At 39.2% G+C, this 18489-nt stretch overlaps 1 protein-coding gene across 1 annotated transcript in view; it reads right to left on the reverse strand.

Moving 5' to 3' along the window:
- The window catches only part of LOC126474173 (rac GTPase-activating protein 1), a 159789-nt gene that overhangs the window by 21210 nt on the left and 120090 nt on the right, over window positions 1–18489 (reverse strand). Inside the window, exons 8-10 of the mRNA XM_050101632.1 lie at window positions 11265–11411; window positions 6446–6696; window positions 6079–6211 (exon numbers count right to left, since the gene is read on the reverse strand). Of these exons, the coding sequence (XP_049957589.1) occupies window positions 6079–6211; window positions 6446–6696; window positions 11265–11411 (531 nt within the window). The remainder of the gene's footprint in view (window positions 1–6078; window positions 6212–6445; window positions 6697–11264; window positions 11412–18489) is intronic.

Consider the following 18489-nt stretch of genomic DNA (forward strand, 5'->3'; position numbering starts at 1 on the left):
AAATATGATGATGCTTTTGGCAACATCATTAGTTAATGGCTAAATTCCTTGACGTACGTCATAACAAAAAGGATCCATGAAGCCATAAGGATTTTGCTTTCAAAAAGGAGAATCTTGGACGGTGCAACCTAACCAGTTCTCTTACAGGAAGAGTTTCCCTTTTGGTCATTGCTAATTCTTTTGGAATGAATGTTGCATGTGAGTTCGAGTATCCCTGTCCCTTCTACTCTTCCCATTGTGGGTCGCGTAGAAGACCGACTACAAATGTGGACGTCGGGGACATGCAAGACCCAGGGGAGTTTTAGCACCTCAAGATATTGTCCTAGGAACAAGATTGTAAAACGAAAATTCACGTTATTTATTGTAAAATGGTTTTTTTTTTTTTTTTTTTTTTTTTTTTTTTTGCTAGAGGCACAAATCACTCTTCTCTAAATCGTGATATAAATTGATCCCTGTCTTTCCTTTAGAGATTATTTCAAAATTATTTTTTTCTTCTATAGGCTTTCCTATCTTCTATGTACCGTAGGCTGGGGGTCTAGGCTTAAGAGGTTTTCCAAGGTTTCCCTGCTTAAGATAGTTCCCGAACGGGTAGACCCTGATAACAGTTTCATGAAAGATCATCTTCCTTGGTTGTGCACAGCAAACATAACACCTAGATGCACGTAAAAGCAATACAGCCGCAGTAACTGTCTCTTCATTTCTTCTGTTTTCAACATTTCTTTTCTTCGTCTGTCTTAAATATAATATTCTTTTTCAGTCGGAGGACTGACAATCATCACTTCCGGGTTATCCACACTAATAGATAGCTCGCGAAGTGTGTTCGGTAAATCAAAATTGAGCTCACAAACTTCACTCGCTGCGAGGGGCATTGTAATCTCCCCACGGAAAATTACCCTCTACCACGCAATAATTAATAATGGTCAATCAAATCATCCACATTTATTCACTTTTGAAAAGTATCTGATCGGATTTTCTAGTAATATATGCACCGACAGCTCGTCAACGCCAAGGTATTTTTCTAGTACGTTTATTCTTTGGAATAACAGAGATACATATATGTATTCTCCATGGTTATTATGGACGGATAACTAGGACAGCTTCGGAAGTATCTGTTGGAAGATTGTCGGGTTGCTAAAAGAGACATATTTGCTCTTCTTCTCGCTAAAGCGAGCTATTAAAGTTTGTGCCACTAGCGGGTTATTTGAAGAGAGAGAAAAATTGTAAACGCAAATTAAGTAAGACTGAGAATCAACAGAAAACGGAACATGTAATGGAGATGGATTGAATATACAATTTTCCTCAGAAATAAGGTTTGTGACCCTTTTATTCTAGAGTGAATGACGAATGAGTTCTCTGTCTGAATCATTGATGATTGTCTTGGCCCTGTAATTAGTGGGGAAGTTTCAGTTGTGACGAAGAGAGCCTGCAATCACCGAGATTTTATAAAATCGTCCAAAAAGGCTTCGGACACATCTGAAATTCTAAATCTGTCGTAAAATGAACGAATTGTTCAAACAATCGATTTTCCCAACTGAATGCAGCGCTTAACAATAATAATAGATATAAAGATCTTTTACAGCAAGCCAGCCGCTGAATATTAAGACGAAGGGCTCCACCAGAGATTCTATTGGGCTGAGTTCACGTAATGAAATATTATATTTAAAACTGTATATAGATAAAGGACAGAGAGAGAGAGAGAGAGAGAGAGAGAGAGAGAGAGAGAGAGAGAGAGAGAGAGAGAGCGAATGAAATTAGAGAAAATACGCAGAATCCTCCATTAGTATAATTGTTTGCCTGTCTTATCACGGATCAGCCTAAAGATAAAACAGGAGGCCCTTATTTTACTGTACAGGTTTATGTGTGAGAGACATTACACCAAGTTAGCGGCAAGCTGCATTCACATACTTTCATCATTTACAGTATAATCCATTATAACGTAACAGGACATAGAGAATGGTCCACTGAACAATACGAGTTTTCTGCTTTGTCTAGCATTACTGTTTTCTGGCTTTTTTACAACTAACATTCATACAAGTTCACACTTATTGTGCTATTTACATACATGTACATTCTCTATTTCCTGCAAGGAAACAAGGAGGATAATCCTGATTACTAGGAAGTCATGATGCAGGTTTTGTTTACTTGACTTCTCCACAAGGTGGCTCTTTTTTATTGTATTTACATTTTCCCCTGACAGAATGTGCTATGAATCAATGACAGACCCATTCATTAGTCAGTGCTTTTCAGAGACGTACAGTACAAGTACTGGTACAACTTCGCAGAACTCCCACACGCGCACCTTGTTCATGGGGAAGTATGCTGCAATGCTTCCACTGCTGAAAGGCTGTACAAGGAACAATTTTCTAACAGGTTTCATCTTTCACAGCAAGTGTTTATTTCTCTCGGTTGACAGATAATAAGGGAGACTGGTTCATTGGAAAGAAGAAACCAGGCACCTGCCGACATGAGGACCACATGCAAACCCAATTTTGAAGAGGAGATGCTGGAACATGTTGCAGCGAACGCCACTGCAAGTACTTCTTGTACTGCACGTGAAATGGATGCTGTAGACACTAGCACGTGTCAAGTACTCCACGAACATCCATAATGAGTCCGTGCAATGCTTTTGACTGACTTTGCACCAGGGGTCGCATTGTGTCAGTAGTTGCTCCAACAAAGGATTAATTGACTAGATTTCCTCCAAATCGTGTTACTGATGAGGCCTCATTTGATTATGATGGTACTTCGAACAGCAGGAATAACCATCTGTTGGATGAGGAAAGCTCTCATGCTGTCGTAGACTCACAACATCAAGTACGTTTTGCTGAGAATATCTGGACCGGCATTATAAGTGGCGATCTCACTGAGCCGTATCTTCTACCTGGCCTTCTGAATGGCCACCTGTACTTGAGGTTTGTGCACATAGTTCTAACTGAGTTGTTAGAGAAAGTACCCTTGGCCGTTCGTGAGAGGATGTGGAAACAACCTGACAGTGCACCACGTCACTTCAGTGTGGATGTCTGCAACAATCTCAATGCTGTATTTCCTGGTCGCTTGATTTTAAGAGGGGGTCCTATTCCATGGCCTGCGATTTCCTATGGGGGTACCTGAAGTCACTTCTGTACAAGATCCCAGTGGCTACAAAGATGGAATTAACAGTAGAATCTCGCTTAAGGAGCATCTCCCATAACGAACAATTTGCATAACAAGCAAAACAAGTTGTAAAAAAATGACTCGCTTAACGAGCCATGTTTCTCATAATGAGTGGCGACAATTTAGTGTGATATCATCATCTGTTCGATCATGACGAGAGAAATGTTCAACAACATAAACGGTTTTCACTGTTGGCAGCGGCATATGAACAATGTCTTTAGTACATACTACTGTCTGGGTTTAGCGCTCTTTCTGCTACCATCTTACGGCGGCTTGTGATCAAACATTTTTCTAAACTTGTGTTCACACTATTATTTTTTGAGTGCAAATTTTAATAACCATCGTAGAAATCTTCCCAAAGATAAAGCTTCAAGATGACAACCATAAGAGAAAGAAAATTACCTCAGAAATGAAATGTAAAATCACTGAAAAACATGAATATTGCGTGAGCTTTGCTGGTTTAGCGTGCACAGACATTCACTCTACATCAACTATTTGCACTATCCTCAAGAAAAAGCAGAAGATTAAGGAACAGATGCTTCAAAGCAAGTGAGAAGAGTATCTACACAACAATTTCATATTAGGAACAATGTTGAAAGGTTGCTCCTTATATGGATAAATGAAAAGCAATTGCAGGACGACCCTATTAATGAGATCATCATTTGTGAGAAGCTGAGAATGTTTTTTGCCAACCTTGTTAAGAAGACACCAGTATCATCAGTGGGTGAAGAAGTGTTTATGGGGAACAGTGTGTGGTTCGAGATGTTTAAGAAAAGAACTGGCATCCACAGCGTTGTGAGGAACAGCAAAGCAGCCAGCTCCAACACAAAGGCAGCAGATAACTTCATCAGTAACTTCAAAATGCTCGTAGATTCTGAAGATTATCTGCCGCAACAGGTTTTTAATTGTGACAACATGGGTCTATTCTGGAAAAAGATGCTGAAGCGTACCTTTGTAACAGCAGAGGAGAATGCACCACCCAGTCATAAGCCAACGAAAGACTCTCTCATATTGCTATTCTGTGCCAATGGAAGTGGTGATTCGAAAATTAAACAGCTGCTTGTTTACAATTCAGAAACTCCTGAAGTCTTCAAGAAGTGTGAAGTACAAAAGAGCAGGTTAAAGGTGATGTGGAGGTCTGACAAAAAGGCCTGGGTGACAAGTGATCATTTTTGTGATTAGATGAATGAAGTGACTGATCCTTGGGTGAAAAAATATTTGCTTGAGATGACTCTGCCACTCAAATGTTTTGCTTGTTATGGACAATGCACCTGCCCATTCTCCAGGCCCACAAGACCACCTCCTTGAAGAATTTCAATCCATCAAGGTGCAATTTCTGCCTCCCAAACTACTCTGTTACCCCAGCCTATGGGCCAGCGGATTATTTCTAACACGAAAGCTCTATACTAGAGCACTCTTCGAGCATTGCTTTGGGTTGACTGAAGTTACTGATCTCACTCTCAGAGTTCTGCAAGTATTCCCTTTGACACTATTGCCAGCATCAAGATGATCAAAAAGGTGTCAGAAGGAGTTACATCGAGAACTCTCACTTCTGCTTTGAAGAAGCTTTGCCTGGAGTGTGTTGTCCAATGTGACTCTGAGGCATTTGAGTCAGTACCTGTGGAGCCTGTAGTCAACGAGATTGTGTCTTTGGCCAAGAGCTTGGGACTAGGAATGGTTAACAATGATATCGATAAGCTTGTGGAAGATCACAACCGAAAAAGGACCACTGAAGAGCTTATGGAGTTGCCGTATGTTTCACAGCAGGAAGTTTTGGAGAGGAGCTTTTCAGAAGAGGAGAGGAGGTGGAGGCGGTAACAGGTAAGTGGCAATCTTCTGGCACAATAAGAGAAATACTGAAAGCATGGGAATCGATTGCATCATACATTGAAAATTACTTTTGAATGCATTACGGGAACAGCAGTGATCAATGTCTTATAAATAATTACTATTAAAAACAGTCTTGACCACGATTCATTTAACAAGGTGACCGGTTTCGACCACTACTGTGGTCATCTTCAGACCATTGAGTAGGAACCTCTTTCTGTTGGAGAATCACTACTGATTCTCCAACAGAAAGAGGTTCCTACTCAATGGTCTGAAGATGACCACAGTAGTGGTCGAAACCGGTCACCTCGTTAAATAAATCGTGATCAAGACTGTTTTTAATAGTAATTAATTATACATTGAAAATCATCACCCCAATCAAGCAGTGGCTAAGCGCACTGCAAATTTATTTGACGATAATTCTGTGTCGCATTTATGCAAAGTGTTGAAGCATTGGCAGAAACAAATGACTATAGATAGCATCCTAGTAAAAAGAGAATTAGTTATATATCATGTTTAATGAAGTACATAATACTGTATGTATAATTTTCTATGAATAAATGGCACGAATAAGACAAAACTTTTAGTACTTGTTCCGCATGGAACACTTTGTCGTATTTTACATTAATTTATACGGAATATATAGTTTCGCTTAACGAGTTTTGCAGTATGAGTAAGATTCTGGAACAGTGTAGTTGCCAGAATTGTAGCTGCCTGTAATGCGATTCAAAACACACCAGGGATATTTGTATGGGTGCATCAGAATCTGGTTCACCAATGTCATGCTTGCATTGACGTTGGTGGCCATCAGTTTTAGCACATTTTGTAAGGTACAGTGCAAATCTTATGTTCACTGTGTCAGTGATATTATTTTTAGTTAACTGTAACTAATGTAAATAAAAAAAGTACACAGCAATGCGATTTTATTCCTATTATCTCCTTCAGTTAGCTTTTCTGACGCCAGGTTTCCTGCCTGAAATTGTTCAATGGAGCATCCTTTATGTCCTGTTAGTTAAATTTTTGTGCACTCTTGTGTAAACACCCTGTAGAAATCACATCTAAAAGATGTAAAACTGTCTTACATAATGTAACACTTACTGGAACTAGCTGCTTTGATTCTGTCATCACTGCCATTGGTTCCGGTTCTTGAGAAGAGAAACCAATTAACGTAGGACCAAATACCTTGGCAAGATTTGATGCAGGCATTTTGCACTCTGGGCACTCTGACACTCTGCAACCAGATTTTGTCACAATTTAATAACGAAAACTTAGCTTTAGTAGTCACACTACAATGTTCTACTCAAATTCCTCCTTGTCCCAAACTTCAACACCTAAACCCTCACACAATTTACTGTATAACTATAACGCACCAACGACTTAACACTAAAATATTCCAAACATTGTTCCTTAATGGAATGCCTTGAAGCAGGTAACAGGTGCAAACTACTATTACAGCTGTACTTACTTTTGAAGGTGCAGAATCATAAATGCCAGTGTATCTCTGTTGGGCTGTGGCAATTCTGAAATAAGTTGATATAATGCTGAGTTTCTTTCTGTGAGATCTTTTATATCCACAGTCCGAATAAATTCTGGCCACAGAGAGTAGGTTACAAGTGGTTCCTTCAATGAACGTAGAAAATCCTTTATTGTCCCACAGATAACAGGAATTTCAACCCCAGAAAGGTTTGGGACACCTCGTGCACGTAAGAATTTCTCCTGCGTAAAGATATAAATGCATATCAAGAACCTCTGACTTACAATTATCAGTGTAACCCACGGTTAAAAACGATAATTTACAAAATGATAAATACCCAAAATTGATATAAAAATAACATAAAACAACATTCTATAAGTGAAAAAATATCATTAGTGTGGCATATAACATGAATTTTAGTTACACACAGCAGCAAGCAGTCTAGTAAATGAAGTGAAGATTATAAAACCAAGCTAGAATTTGTGCAGATTAACAGCCTTGTCCGCCCCTGGTAGCGCGATGGAATGTCATACCTAACGGCCAGGGTATGATTCCCGGCTGGGTCGGAGATTTTCTCCGCTCAGGGACTGGATGTTGTGTTGTCCTTATCATCATTTCATCTCCATCGCCACGTAAGACGCCGAAGTGGCGTCCACTCAGAAGGATTGCACAAGGCAAACGGTCTACCTGATGGGAGGCCCTAGCCACATGGCATTTCCATTAACAGCCTTGAGATGGAGAGGGGATTAGGGCCACAGGTAATAAAAGTTTTCACACTGGAATAGTGTGTGTTACAACTTTGTTATGTAAGTGTTAGAAGACTGGATAATCAATAATTCTGTTATTTCAAGCAATAATGGATAGCAATATGATCCCATAAAGGTGTATAGACAAAAAATCTGATTATTTTACTACAAATTAGTTCCAATGTATCTGTATTTATGGAAAACCTTGAGACTAATTACACAGGGATCTTGACGGCTGAAATGACATACACGGAGTGGCATAGTACAATACAGAATATGAAGAGCATGGTCTACTGACTACAAATGATACCTTCCAAAAAATTATTCAATGGTAATATAATTAGAGTACTAAGAGGAACTTAACATCAGTGACAATAGGGTTCCTGCCTTTTGTAAATTTAAAATGCCAGCATGCTTCGACATCTCCGTGCTGTGCAACACTGACACGGAGATTGAGTATGGCAGTGCAGTATCATCTCTGGTTGTTTCAGTATACACAAGTTTCCTGTGCTAAGGGGAAGGTTTCTAAATGTAACACTCATCAGGACATATTCTTTATACAGGATAGAAAACAAACACACACACACACACACACACACACACACACACACACACACACGGAAACTTCATTAAGTGAATAATGTCGAGTCCAGGCAATATAGCCAGACGTGATAATTTCGCCATGCTGGTAGTGCTATATCCTACTATATTGAGTGTTTTCAGTGCACTAGTTCCATGGAGTATGTTTGGTTCATAAGTCTTAATGACACCTTTATTAAGATATTTCCAATAGTCATCACCTCTTACTTGTAATAAGTAAAGTAGTTGTTATGTTTGACAAGAGAAAATGGAATGATTAGACAGAGGACACCAAGTTCACTTGCAGAGTGCAACTGAAGAAAAACTAGAACAGTTCAAAAAAGATCAGTGTTCATTATGAGAGCTGAAGCGCACATATCTTTTTCAAGAACAGCTACTATATCTGCGAACAAGGTATACCTTTTCCTGCTATTTTGTAGTGCAAAACAGGACATGTGAGTATGCTGTTGCAACTGAAACAATTCAAACAAAAGGTTGCAAAATGGCACGTAAAAGAAACATTTCGCCACTGGAATTTAAAAGTTCATATGGGAGGGTTTGGCAATTTATGGAATGAAGTAATACATCCACTAGTCACAGAACTACAACCACGCAAAAACTGCCTCAAGCTTACAAAAAGAATTTTATATCTTTCCAGCATTTTGGGACTTTACGGGTCAAAAATTTTTATTTACATTCCCCAATAAGGGAATGCAGACCGAACACTTGTCTCTCTTGACATGCTAAACAGCACTACAGTAAATAACATAGGGGAATGTAGTGCGCAAAAATGTACAGCTGTTGCCGAACAGCAGCGGTTTCTTTTTCAAGAACAGCTACTACATCTGCGAACAAGGTATACCTTTTCCTGCTATTTTCTTCTTAAGTCTTTGATGGTTTGTAAAAAGTAATTGCAGTAACTTGTAATGGTATTAATTTCAATAAAGATGTGTGTATATGTCATTCTGAAATTGATGATTTATGATCTGAGGGGAACAAATCTAAATTACAGGCCACACCATGATTTTTCAAGACAAAAGCAAGGGAAGAAGTGTGGCGTACATTTGCGCAAATACAGGACATAATATTTTTAATTGAGATTTTAATTGTTTGTAGGTATATGTCTGCAGGCCTGGTACACTGAAATTCTCATACCACAGGACCACAGAATACCAATACAGTACGCAAACAAAACAAAATAGCACTGCCCATTGATAAAGTGGTGTATAATGCTGTAATTCATGTTTGGCAGCACTGGTAATGTTGCAGCTCCATCAAGCAATCCAGGAGACGCCTTTTAAGAGTTATGGATTGACTGGACAACTACAACCATTTCCATTACTGCCAGAAACAAATTACAGCATGATACTACATTTTATTGGTGTACAGCAAACACAAGATTTTTCCAAGCTTGACTGTGGTTAAAAACTGTTTGTTGCTATATCCAGGTTTTGTCATGATCAGATAACCCAACTGACAACTTTGCTCAACTTGGGCAAGAAGGTGTGACAGCATTTTTACTTTTGAGTAAAATTATAATGGTCTAACTGTTATTGTCTGGAATTTTGTAACCACAGGGTTAACTACAGACCTGTTACATGGCAACTGGCATACACAAAATTGGTGAAATTCCACGTCTTTGCTTCATGTGAGAAATGTTAACCATGCCAGAGCTGCACCCATTGCTGAAGACTATATGCATCTGGTCACCTGTAGTGTTTAAGCTCAGCCACTTTCTAGCAATTCTGGATGTGTAGAGTGTCGCATTGTCCTACTGTAATTGCTCAAGTACATCAGAATGCGCAATGGACATGAATGGATGAAGTGATCAGACTGGATGCTTACATACCTGTCACCTGTCAGAGTTGTATGGTGGTTTTGTTGGGCCCAGACAAGGCGAAAAGCTTTGTGTTGTGCAATTATCAAGGGTACACAAGAGGGCCTTTGGCTCCAAAAGCACATACTGATGATTTTTTTGTTGACTGTTTCACACGCTGACACTTGTTTATGGCCCAGCATTGAAATCTGCAGCAATTTGTGGAAGGGTTGAACATCTGTCATGTTGAATAGTTCTGTTCAGTTGATGCTGGTCCTGTTCTTGCAAGATCTTCTTTTGGCTGCTGCGATGGTGGAGATTTGATGTTTTACCAGATTCCTGATAGTCACTTTACACTCGTGAAATGGTTGTACAGGCAAATCCCCATTTCATCGCTATGTCGGAGATGCTGTATCCCATCACTCGTGCGCCAACTATAACACCACATTCAAACTCACTTTACTCTTGATAGCCTACCATTGTACCAGCAGTAATTGGTCTAACAACTGCACCAGATACTTGTCTTACATAGGCGTTGTCAAACGCAGCGCCTTATTCTGCCTGTTTACGTATCTCTATATTCGAATACGCATGCCTATACCAGTTTCTTTGGCACTTCAGTGTATATTAAGGTAAAATTTACATGCATATGTTTGTTATGCTTTGAAGAACTGTCAGATAGGCATTTTATCATCCAGCCTTCCATGTACTTTTGTAGGGAAAGAGTAATTAAACAATCACCTAACTTATTAAAATAACTCTACATGTCATGAATATTTAAGGATGGTCAGCAAGGCTGGTGATGCAACTGAAACATGACAAAATTTTAGAGCGGCCACAAAATTCTAAAGGTGTGGAAAAAATCTGTGGTATGTGCACTCTTCTGCCAAAACCATTAGCGGCTTGTTACACCAACAGTTAAGTGCCACATTGATTATGCTGGTAACTGGGTATTGTATTGGCAAATTGTGTGGAAGCTTGCGTGGTTGCAGCTTTGGCGTGGTTTACAGTCCACACACCCAGTAAAGACATGGAATTACAGTAATTTTGTGCATGCCAGTTGTCATGAAACAGGTCAGTAGTGCACCATGTGTTTACAAAATTACTGTAACAGTTAAACCACTAAAATTTTACTAAAAAGTAAAAGAACGGAATGTACTGTCTTCTAATGATCTTCAAAAAGTTAACAACAAAACAGTAACACTAAGGCGTGAGCCAAAAAGGATTATAAAATATAAACTAGACCATGCTCTTTGTGGCTTATAAGTATGGAATTCAAACATATCATAAAATTATTTACTTTGCAATAATTAAAATAGAAATGAATGACAATTTTGCCAAAAAAATACAGAGAATACTAAAATTGTTTTATTGTGTCACCTTAAAATGTATACCATAAGGATCAAACTATAATATTGTCAAAATCACTATATTTTCAAAGAGAGAGAGAGAGAGAGAGAGAGAGAGAGAGAGAGAGAGAGAGAGAGAGAGAGAAGCTGGTGTATCTCAACAGGTATTGGAGAAAACTAATAATCCAAGAGCAAACTTGTTCAACAAGTTTTGTACAGCAACCACCAGAATAGTTACTGACCAAATATACCAATATTTTTAATAGAGAACAGCACTTAAGAGAAAATTTCTTATTGGTTCAAACTAAAAATAATTTTACCCTTAGCATTCGAACATCTCTATCAGAACCAGGAACACGGTAGAGTCCAACTTCATTCAATCCCCTTGCTTCCACTTCCTTCACACAATGCAGAATGAGAGCTGGTATCATCGGTGGTGTTGGTGGCGCGAAATCCGCAATGGAGCCCTAAGAGAGAATGCAACAATCTGAAATGCATTACTAGTCTTTACATCAACCAAAGTAAAGAATGCCAATTGGTTCAAGTTTTCTTAATGGCGTAAAATCTTTTCCCAAGGGGATAAAACTGATCAGTTCAATGCACAATCTGATTCAACTAGCAGGTACTCATATGAATTACCTCAAGAAATTATTCTTAACATTTTAAACTTCCAAACAGATTAAAAGTGTATTCCAGAGCATGCCTAGAACCTGGAACAGGTATTGTCAAACTTTTTTTCTCAAGAGCCAATATTGCACCGTGGGGCGGCACTTCAGGCAGCATATATCCAATCTTAGTATTAACTGGTGACCTGCACAATTTACTATGTTAAGAATCACAATAGACTAGATGTAGTAATATTAATCTGCACCATTTGAAACACTATGAGTGAACTGTTCTTTGTTTAAGATTACTGTCACCTTCAGTAACCCAAAGTTTTGACACTGTAGTTGCCGGATTAAGTGGTGTACTGTCTGTGTGGGGAAAATTATTGATTAATAAAAGTAATTATATTTAAATGCATTATGCCTTATGTGACACAAACATAGATGATGAAATTCCCTCTACCTTCTAGCTGTGGCAAGTGATTTAAAATGCTTGAGCTTTTGGCCGAGTACTTCTTAGCCATTGTCAAGTAGCATCACCATGGCTGAGGAGTAATCGGATAAAAGCTCATGGATTTTAAACCATGTAATGCGGCTGGAAGCTTGAGAGAATTTTATGAGTATATCTACCTGTGAAACCATTCAGTCATATATAACAAGTATAAATGTTTACTACGCACTTTCAATGTAATTTTTGTTCTACCCATTGCATTTTATTACAACAACCATAGTTTCACATTCCTTGCTACAAATATGTATCACTTTCTTTATAAAGCACATTAGAGAATCAATGTTATTTACATGTCAAAATTTATACCATAGCACCTCATCAGTATGAGTCACACACACCTGTGATTTATCAGTACTGAAAGATGAACAACAAAACAAAATACCTCTCACTTCCTCTAACCCTGCAGTAGCCACACTATGTACCCCTCTGCCCCTGAAAGAAGTGGTCAACTTGACTTAAGCCCATCTTAATATATTACACCCCCCCCCCCCCCCTATTTTTGTTTGTTACTGAGCAGGGAAGGTACAAAAATGGTACACTCAATCTTAGTTGACCTAGGATTGATTTGACTGTTAGTTGCTATATGCAATTTTCAAGGCATGTATTCAAATAAAGTACTGCTTCAGAAAAAAAACCTCATAAAAACATTTTCATTACATGTTTATTTTTATTTTAATGCCTTGTGCACTGTCCACTACTGTTTCAAGACTGTCACTACTTTACAAGGTGTATTCTTTTTCCTGTGATCAGAAGAAAATTATCTCAGTAGAGCCGTGGTACCACTGAGTTAGTGGACTGTTGTCTGGCTCCACTGGCTGAAGTGTAGTATCGACTATCCCTCTTGCGGCCCCAGTTGGTATCTGCGAGTTGTATCCTTAAAAGGTCTTTGCTTGCTGTTATATATAAGGGGTTCGCGGGCCCCAGAAGCAGGTATGAAGTTAGGGGATTGGTGGTAGTGTTGCGACAAGAGGTGGTCACGAGGTCTGAGCGGCCGAAGCCATAAGCTGCCAAAGGAGGGCCTGTGCAGAGCCAAAATACCGGAGTACTTCACCAGAGTCAGCATCTACAAGCAGCAGACCAACACCCTGTCGGTTGGTTGGCACAACATTCATGTTGGGCGACCGCTCCATGGCCTCGCTGCTCTCTTCTACCTGGCTTTCATCGGCACCACTCAGTAAAGGCTGCGATGCACTCTGGACCCACAGACCTGCTTGCTGATAAAGGGGAGTAACATGCTGTAATCCTCGTGGTGATTTGTTTCATTGTCTATCTGCCCGCCTTATTATTTTCTGGTTTGTACCCAACCCTAAATGTTCTAATTGTTTGTAAATACAGCCAGGTCAATTTTACTAAGCATAGGTTGCTGTTAAAAGAGGGACCTTATGGTTAGATTTAGCTGTTAACCAGTTCAATTATTTGATTGTAATTGCATTTATCAGTCATTACTTATAATCTGATCAAGCTGTTGTATTAAACCATTCGTTTCCGTATTTGAAAGAACGAGTCATTATTGGTGTATTTTAGCTGGATCTTGTGGTTCCGTCGAGTGAGTTCTCTTGTAATAAGTGTCCACAAGTGATGTTTGAACACGTTTCTTCAGAGCAGTCTTAATAACTGACTATCAGTTTAACCTTGAAAATATTAACAACCAACTGTCACCAGGGCTTTAGTCAACTGTCAGAAGGGAGGGGTTGGGGTCCAGTCGCATCTTGGTTGCCGACTGAATATGGTTGGTTGCTTTGAAGTAGGCCTTATCATTGTCATATAGTTTGCTAATCTGTTTAACCTTTAAGCACAGGTGTCCATCTTAGCCCCGAACCTTTCGACATACAGCTTTCAAATTAAAAGTGCAGTCATTTGTTTTGAGTAATTGAATCACTCTTGTGGTCAATGGTGCTTATATAGTTTTCATGTGTTGCAGAGGGGCAGTTAAAAAGACGGACAGTGTCCAGCACAGCAGTAAACACCGATGTTCACCCGATAATGGGCGGGCTCCAGATCCAGCCATCTTGTAATCATTATAATTTTGGAATACAGCACTTCAGATTTCTTTTGCAGAGATTAAAAACTTATTCACCTTAAGGTTTACGGTCAAAAGAATTTTGCAAATTTGTTCATTTTGTTAAAAAAATTTATGGTTAAAAGCTTCGATTATGTAATAGAAACTTGCCTTTCAAGGGAAGATGGGGCTGCCTTCCCGGGATAAATGCTTAGGGGAGCTTGCCCTGCATTTCCTAGGTCCATATTCCATTGTCAAAATTCTAAGCCCAGTCAATCTTTTTGTCAGGGATCTGGGAAAGGGCAAGCTCATAAGGGTTCATCTCAGTCAGTTTAAACATTCTAGCAGAGTGAGGGGTTCTCAGCCCCTTGCTAGGGTTCTCAAGATGCATCATAAGCAGTGCACTATTGCAATACCACCGGAGATAATAGGCATTAATTTTCAAGCACAGAATACTCAAATTTTTAGGTTCTTAGTATTTAAAACATTTTACGAGGATGAGACGACAGGAATTATTTCCTGTACCAATAAATGATTCACAGGAGTTGTACGAAAAGAAACTTCCCATATTCCTACAGAGATAGTACCAGCAAAAAATAGGTAACCGTTGACCCATCACCAAGCCACTTCTTGTAGAACTGGAAATATAGTGAATAAACTGATGGCAAGACAACAGGTAGTTTCTTATTACCTGTCACAACAAACTTATACATGGAACACTTCGAAGCAAGGGCACTAGAAGCTGCCACGTTGAAATCTTTGTGTTTCTATTGGTGTGGCTACATGGAGTGTAAAAGCTTCAAGATTTCCTAGAGCATTTGAGCACTATCCACTGTAACATAAAATTATCCACTGTAATGTAAAATTATCCACTGTAATGTAAAATTCGTAATGGAGCTTGAAAAGTGAGCTAATTAATTTTCCTCGATGTGTCAGTTAAGAGAATACCAGATGGATCCCTGGGTGACAGAATATGCACAAAAATTACACCTACAACTGGTGATCCAAAGGAATGGGTACTAAGAACATCAAACTGAACGGTTAACAATCAAAATGAAGAATGGGGGCGGGGTAAGGTTTCAGACAGACTGAGGAATGGAAGCCCAAAAATCACTGTCTACCTTGTGCTGGCCCAATATCTGCAAACATTGGTAGAATACTGTGGAAACATGGCATCCAATGTATTTTTTCCCTTTAACAAAGATAAAAAGTATTCTTTGTTCTATTAAAGACGATCTATCCGTGAAATATGGTGAGACCAGTGCTGTGGTGTAAACACCAAGTTTCTGGGACAGCGTAATTAGAGAGTCTATCGAAATAAAAATATCAGAAAACCTAATAAACAGGAATGGAAGTTTCATTTAAATATTACTTGGGGTCAGCTGGGACTCAATTTATTAAAATCTCGCCAACTGCCACACACGAGTCTGAAAACGCAGAGGGAATTTGTGTTTCATGGAGTATCAGTGTCTTCTCTGTAAAAACAGAGTATCAAAGGGCTCAGCAGACATCAGGACTAACTCTGCTATAAACAGCAGTTTGAGACCAACAACAGCTCACAGCCTGGTTGAGCCCAGGCAGTGAGTACACACAGCAGCAAAACTCGCAGCACCTGAAGAAGAGTTTACAAAATAGTAGCCAAAACTGTTATGCAGAGACTGTCAACAGTCATTCCTTAATTTATTGATGAAGGTCAGTCGCACAGTCCTGGGGCAAGTATTCTACAGACTAATTGAATACAAAGATATAATAGCAGTAACTTCCGCAACTATAATGAGAAGAAGCTTCTCCCCTCCCCCATTTTCCCCGACTTTCATAAAAGAGTCTGTCAAGCTCCAACAGACAGTTTTCTTAACATTCCACAGAGTCAATCACAATCACCTGATAAAAACAATGAAGAACATGGATCTCATTGACAACAACATGGAAGTGTTGACAAATATGATAACTGGAACTACATGAAAATTTATGTAAATGGATGATCATCTAAAGAAATAAGAATAAAATGTCAAGACCCCAAAGGAAGTCTTCTATCAATATCAATTACTGTTATCTTACCACAACTTATGATCATAAAAAATTGTCACAAATAACAATTCTTTAACAAAATTTCAAAATGAGAGCTTATGCAACTGATGTTACAGTGTTAATAAAAATGCTGATGGCATGGATCTTCTTGAGGAAGAAGGAAGGAACTGTTTAACAACAACCTGCACACTCCATGCAGACAGAGGGCGGCTTGAGCTCAGTATCCACGATGAACGAGCAGCCTGTATACAAATAGAATAAATCGGGCTTTAAAAAAAAACACTACACAGTGTATTACAGCATAGCTCTTTGAAGCATCAGCTCCGAAAAGTTTGCTAGATCTAACAGATACAGAAAAGAACTATTACGAAGACCCAAAGGGACTTACTATAGAGGGCTAAGTTATTTAAAATGCTGTATGATAGGAAAACTAAACAGTACTACAAAAGACATCAATAAGGATTTGCAGGACTGAAGAAGGACATTGAAAACTAGTTTGCAAACATAGTATGGAAAATGGTCTGAGAAAATTGAAATACCCAGATACATGCAAAATCTGCTTGACAAAAGGCTATAAATAACATAATAAACACAAATGAAACAAATTGTGTCCAGCACACAGTTTTCATCCGCCAGAAAGTTTCATTTCAGTGCGTACCTCGCAACAGAGTTAAAACTTTGTTCTACAAATGAAAAGCTTTACTGGACTGGACTTCTTAGTGAAACAGACAAATGTCACAAATACTCCTTAAATTATATTACATTTCACCCATCCACATGCAAGTCCTTTGTGTACTGGCCAGGCCGGTAATCCTCCAACTACTATGTCGCTTTTGAATGGTGCATAGCCCCATGTTATATCTTTTTTTGACTGACTGACCTCCCTGGCCCACAGCCACAATTTTAACTGTTGTGTGGTCTGCTGGTGGAGCTACAGGTGTCTTAGAAACTAGTCATGCAATACATGATGTATCATTCGCAACTGAAGCGTACTTTCAATCTAATCAATATGATTCTCAGTAGCAGTTGTTCTTTGAATCTGCTTTTATGTCATATGGAGGAGTGGAAAATTGGAAATGAATGAGGAGAAATACAGCACTCAGCAGATGTACATATCTGGCTCGGAAATAACTATCCAACATACTTTGACCTCAAGAAATTTCCACCCGAAGAACACAAATTCAATAATGTGCCTAATGGGACAATATGTAATTTCACAGTTAATCATCATGAAATGGACATTTTCATTGACTTCTTGATGTACTATTTCTGCTAACAAAATAAGAGAAGGTGAATTGTCTCAACTGGCCAACTGTTGACGCATTTCATAGCCTACCTTAAATTGCACCACATAGTGCAATGTTAAATAGCCATTAGTGCAGAAAGGTGTAAGATGGAATGTAACACGGACCACCACTGGACAGACATCAAACACCTATAGAGAAATTTATGTTCAGACAAAACTTGCCAAGCAGTACAAATCATTTCGATATTATGAGTGGTGCATTTAGACTCCATCTATGGCAACCTAGACTCAGCTCCAGAACACACACTGTCCTAAAGGAGCCTGAGGCATCTGGCAGATATCTGGACTGGGAAAACTCTTAGATTACGGAACGCGGTAAAAAGGACGAAAGTATCTATGGCACAATGGACCCTCTTTAGGGGGACCAAATCAATCTGTGTGCCTGCAGAGAACCACTAACTATCCAGCACGTATACATTAAATTCCAAGAGTGTAGTTGCATAAACTATTTCTTCTAATATTTTGACTATACACTTTCCTGTTATTTTCTGGGTGAGCCGGTGCCAGAACACCACATTACAATTGCTTCTTTCCCAATCGAGTCCAAAATAGGTGAAGCCAATGCTAGAATTAATGTACAGCCTACAAACGATGCACGGAACACTGTAAGTACACCCAAATCCTACAACCCAGTATGTCAGTTGTGGAAACTTATTGCCGTCAATCAGTGTCTCTGGTGCTTGCTTATCTGTGGCTATATACAGGGCTATTACAAATGATTGAAGCGATTTCATAAATTCACAGTAGCTCCATTCATTGACATATGGCCACGACACACTACAGACACATAGAAAAACTCATAAAGTTTTGTTCGGCTGAAGCCGCACTTCAGGTTTCTGCCGCCAGAGCGCTCGAGAGCGCAGTGAGACAAAATGGCGACAGGAGCCGAGAAAGTGTATGTCGTGCTTGAAATGCACTCACGTCAGTCAGTCATAACAGTGCAACGACACTTCAGGACGAAGTTCAACAAAGATCCACCAACTGCTAACTCCATTCGGCGATGGTATGCACAGTTTAAAGCTTCTGGATGCCTCTGTAAGGGGAAATCAACGGGTCGGCCTGCAGTGAGCGAAGAAACGGTTGAACGCATGCGGGC

This window comes from Schistocerca serialis, chromosome 4, assembly GCF_023864345.2.
Source record: "Schistocerca serialis cubense isolate TAMUIC-IGC-003099 chromosome 4, iqSchSeri2.2, whole genome shotgun sequence".
In the NCBI taxonomy this organism is placed as follows: Eukaryota; Metazoa; Arthropoda; class Insecta; order Orthoptera; family Acrididae; genus Schistocerca; species Schistocerca serialis.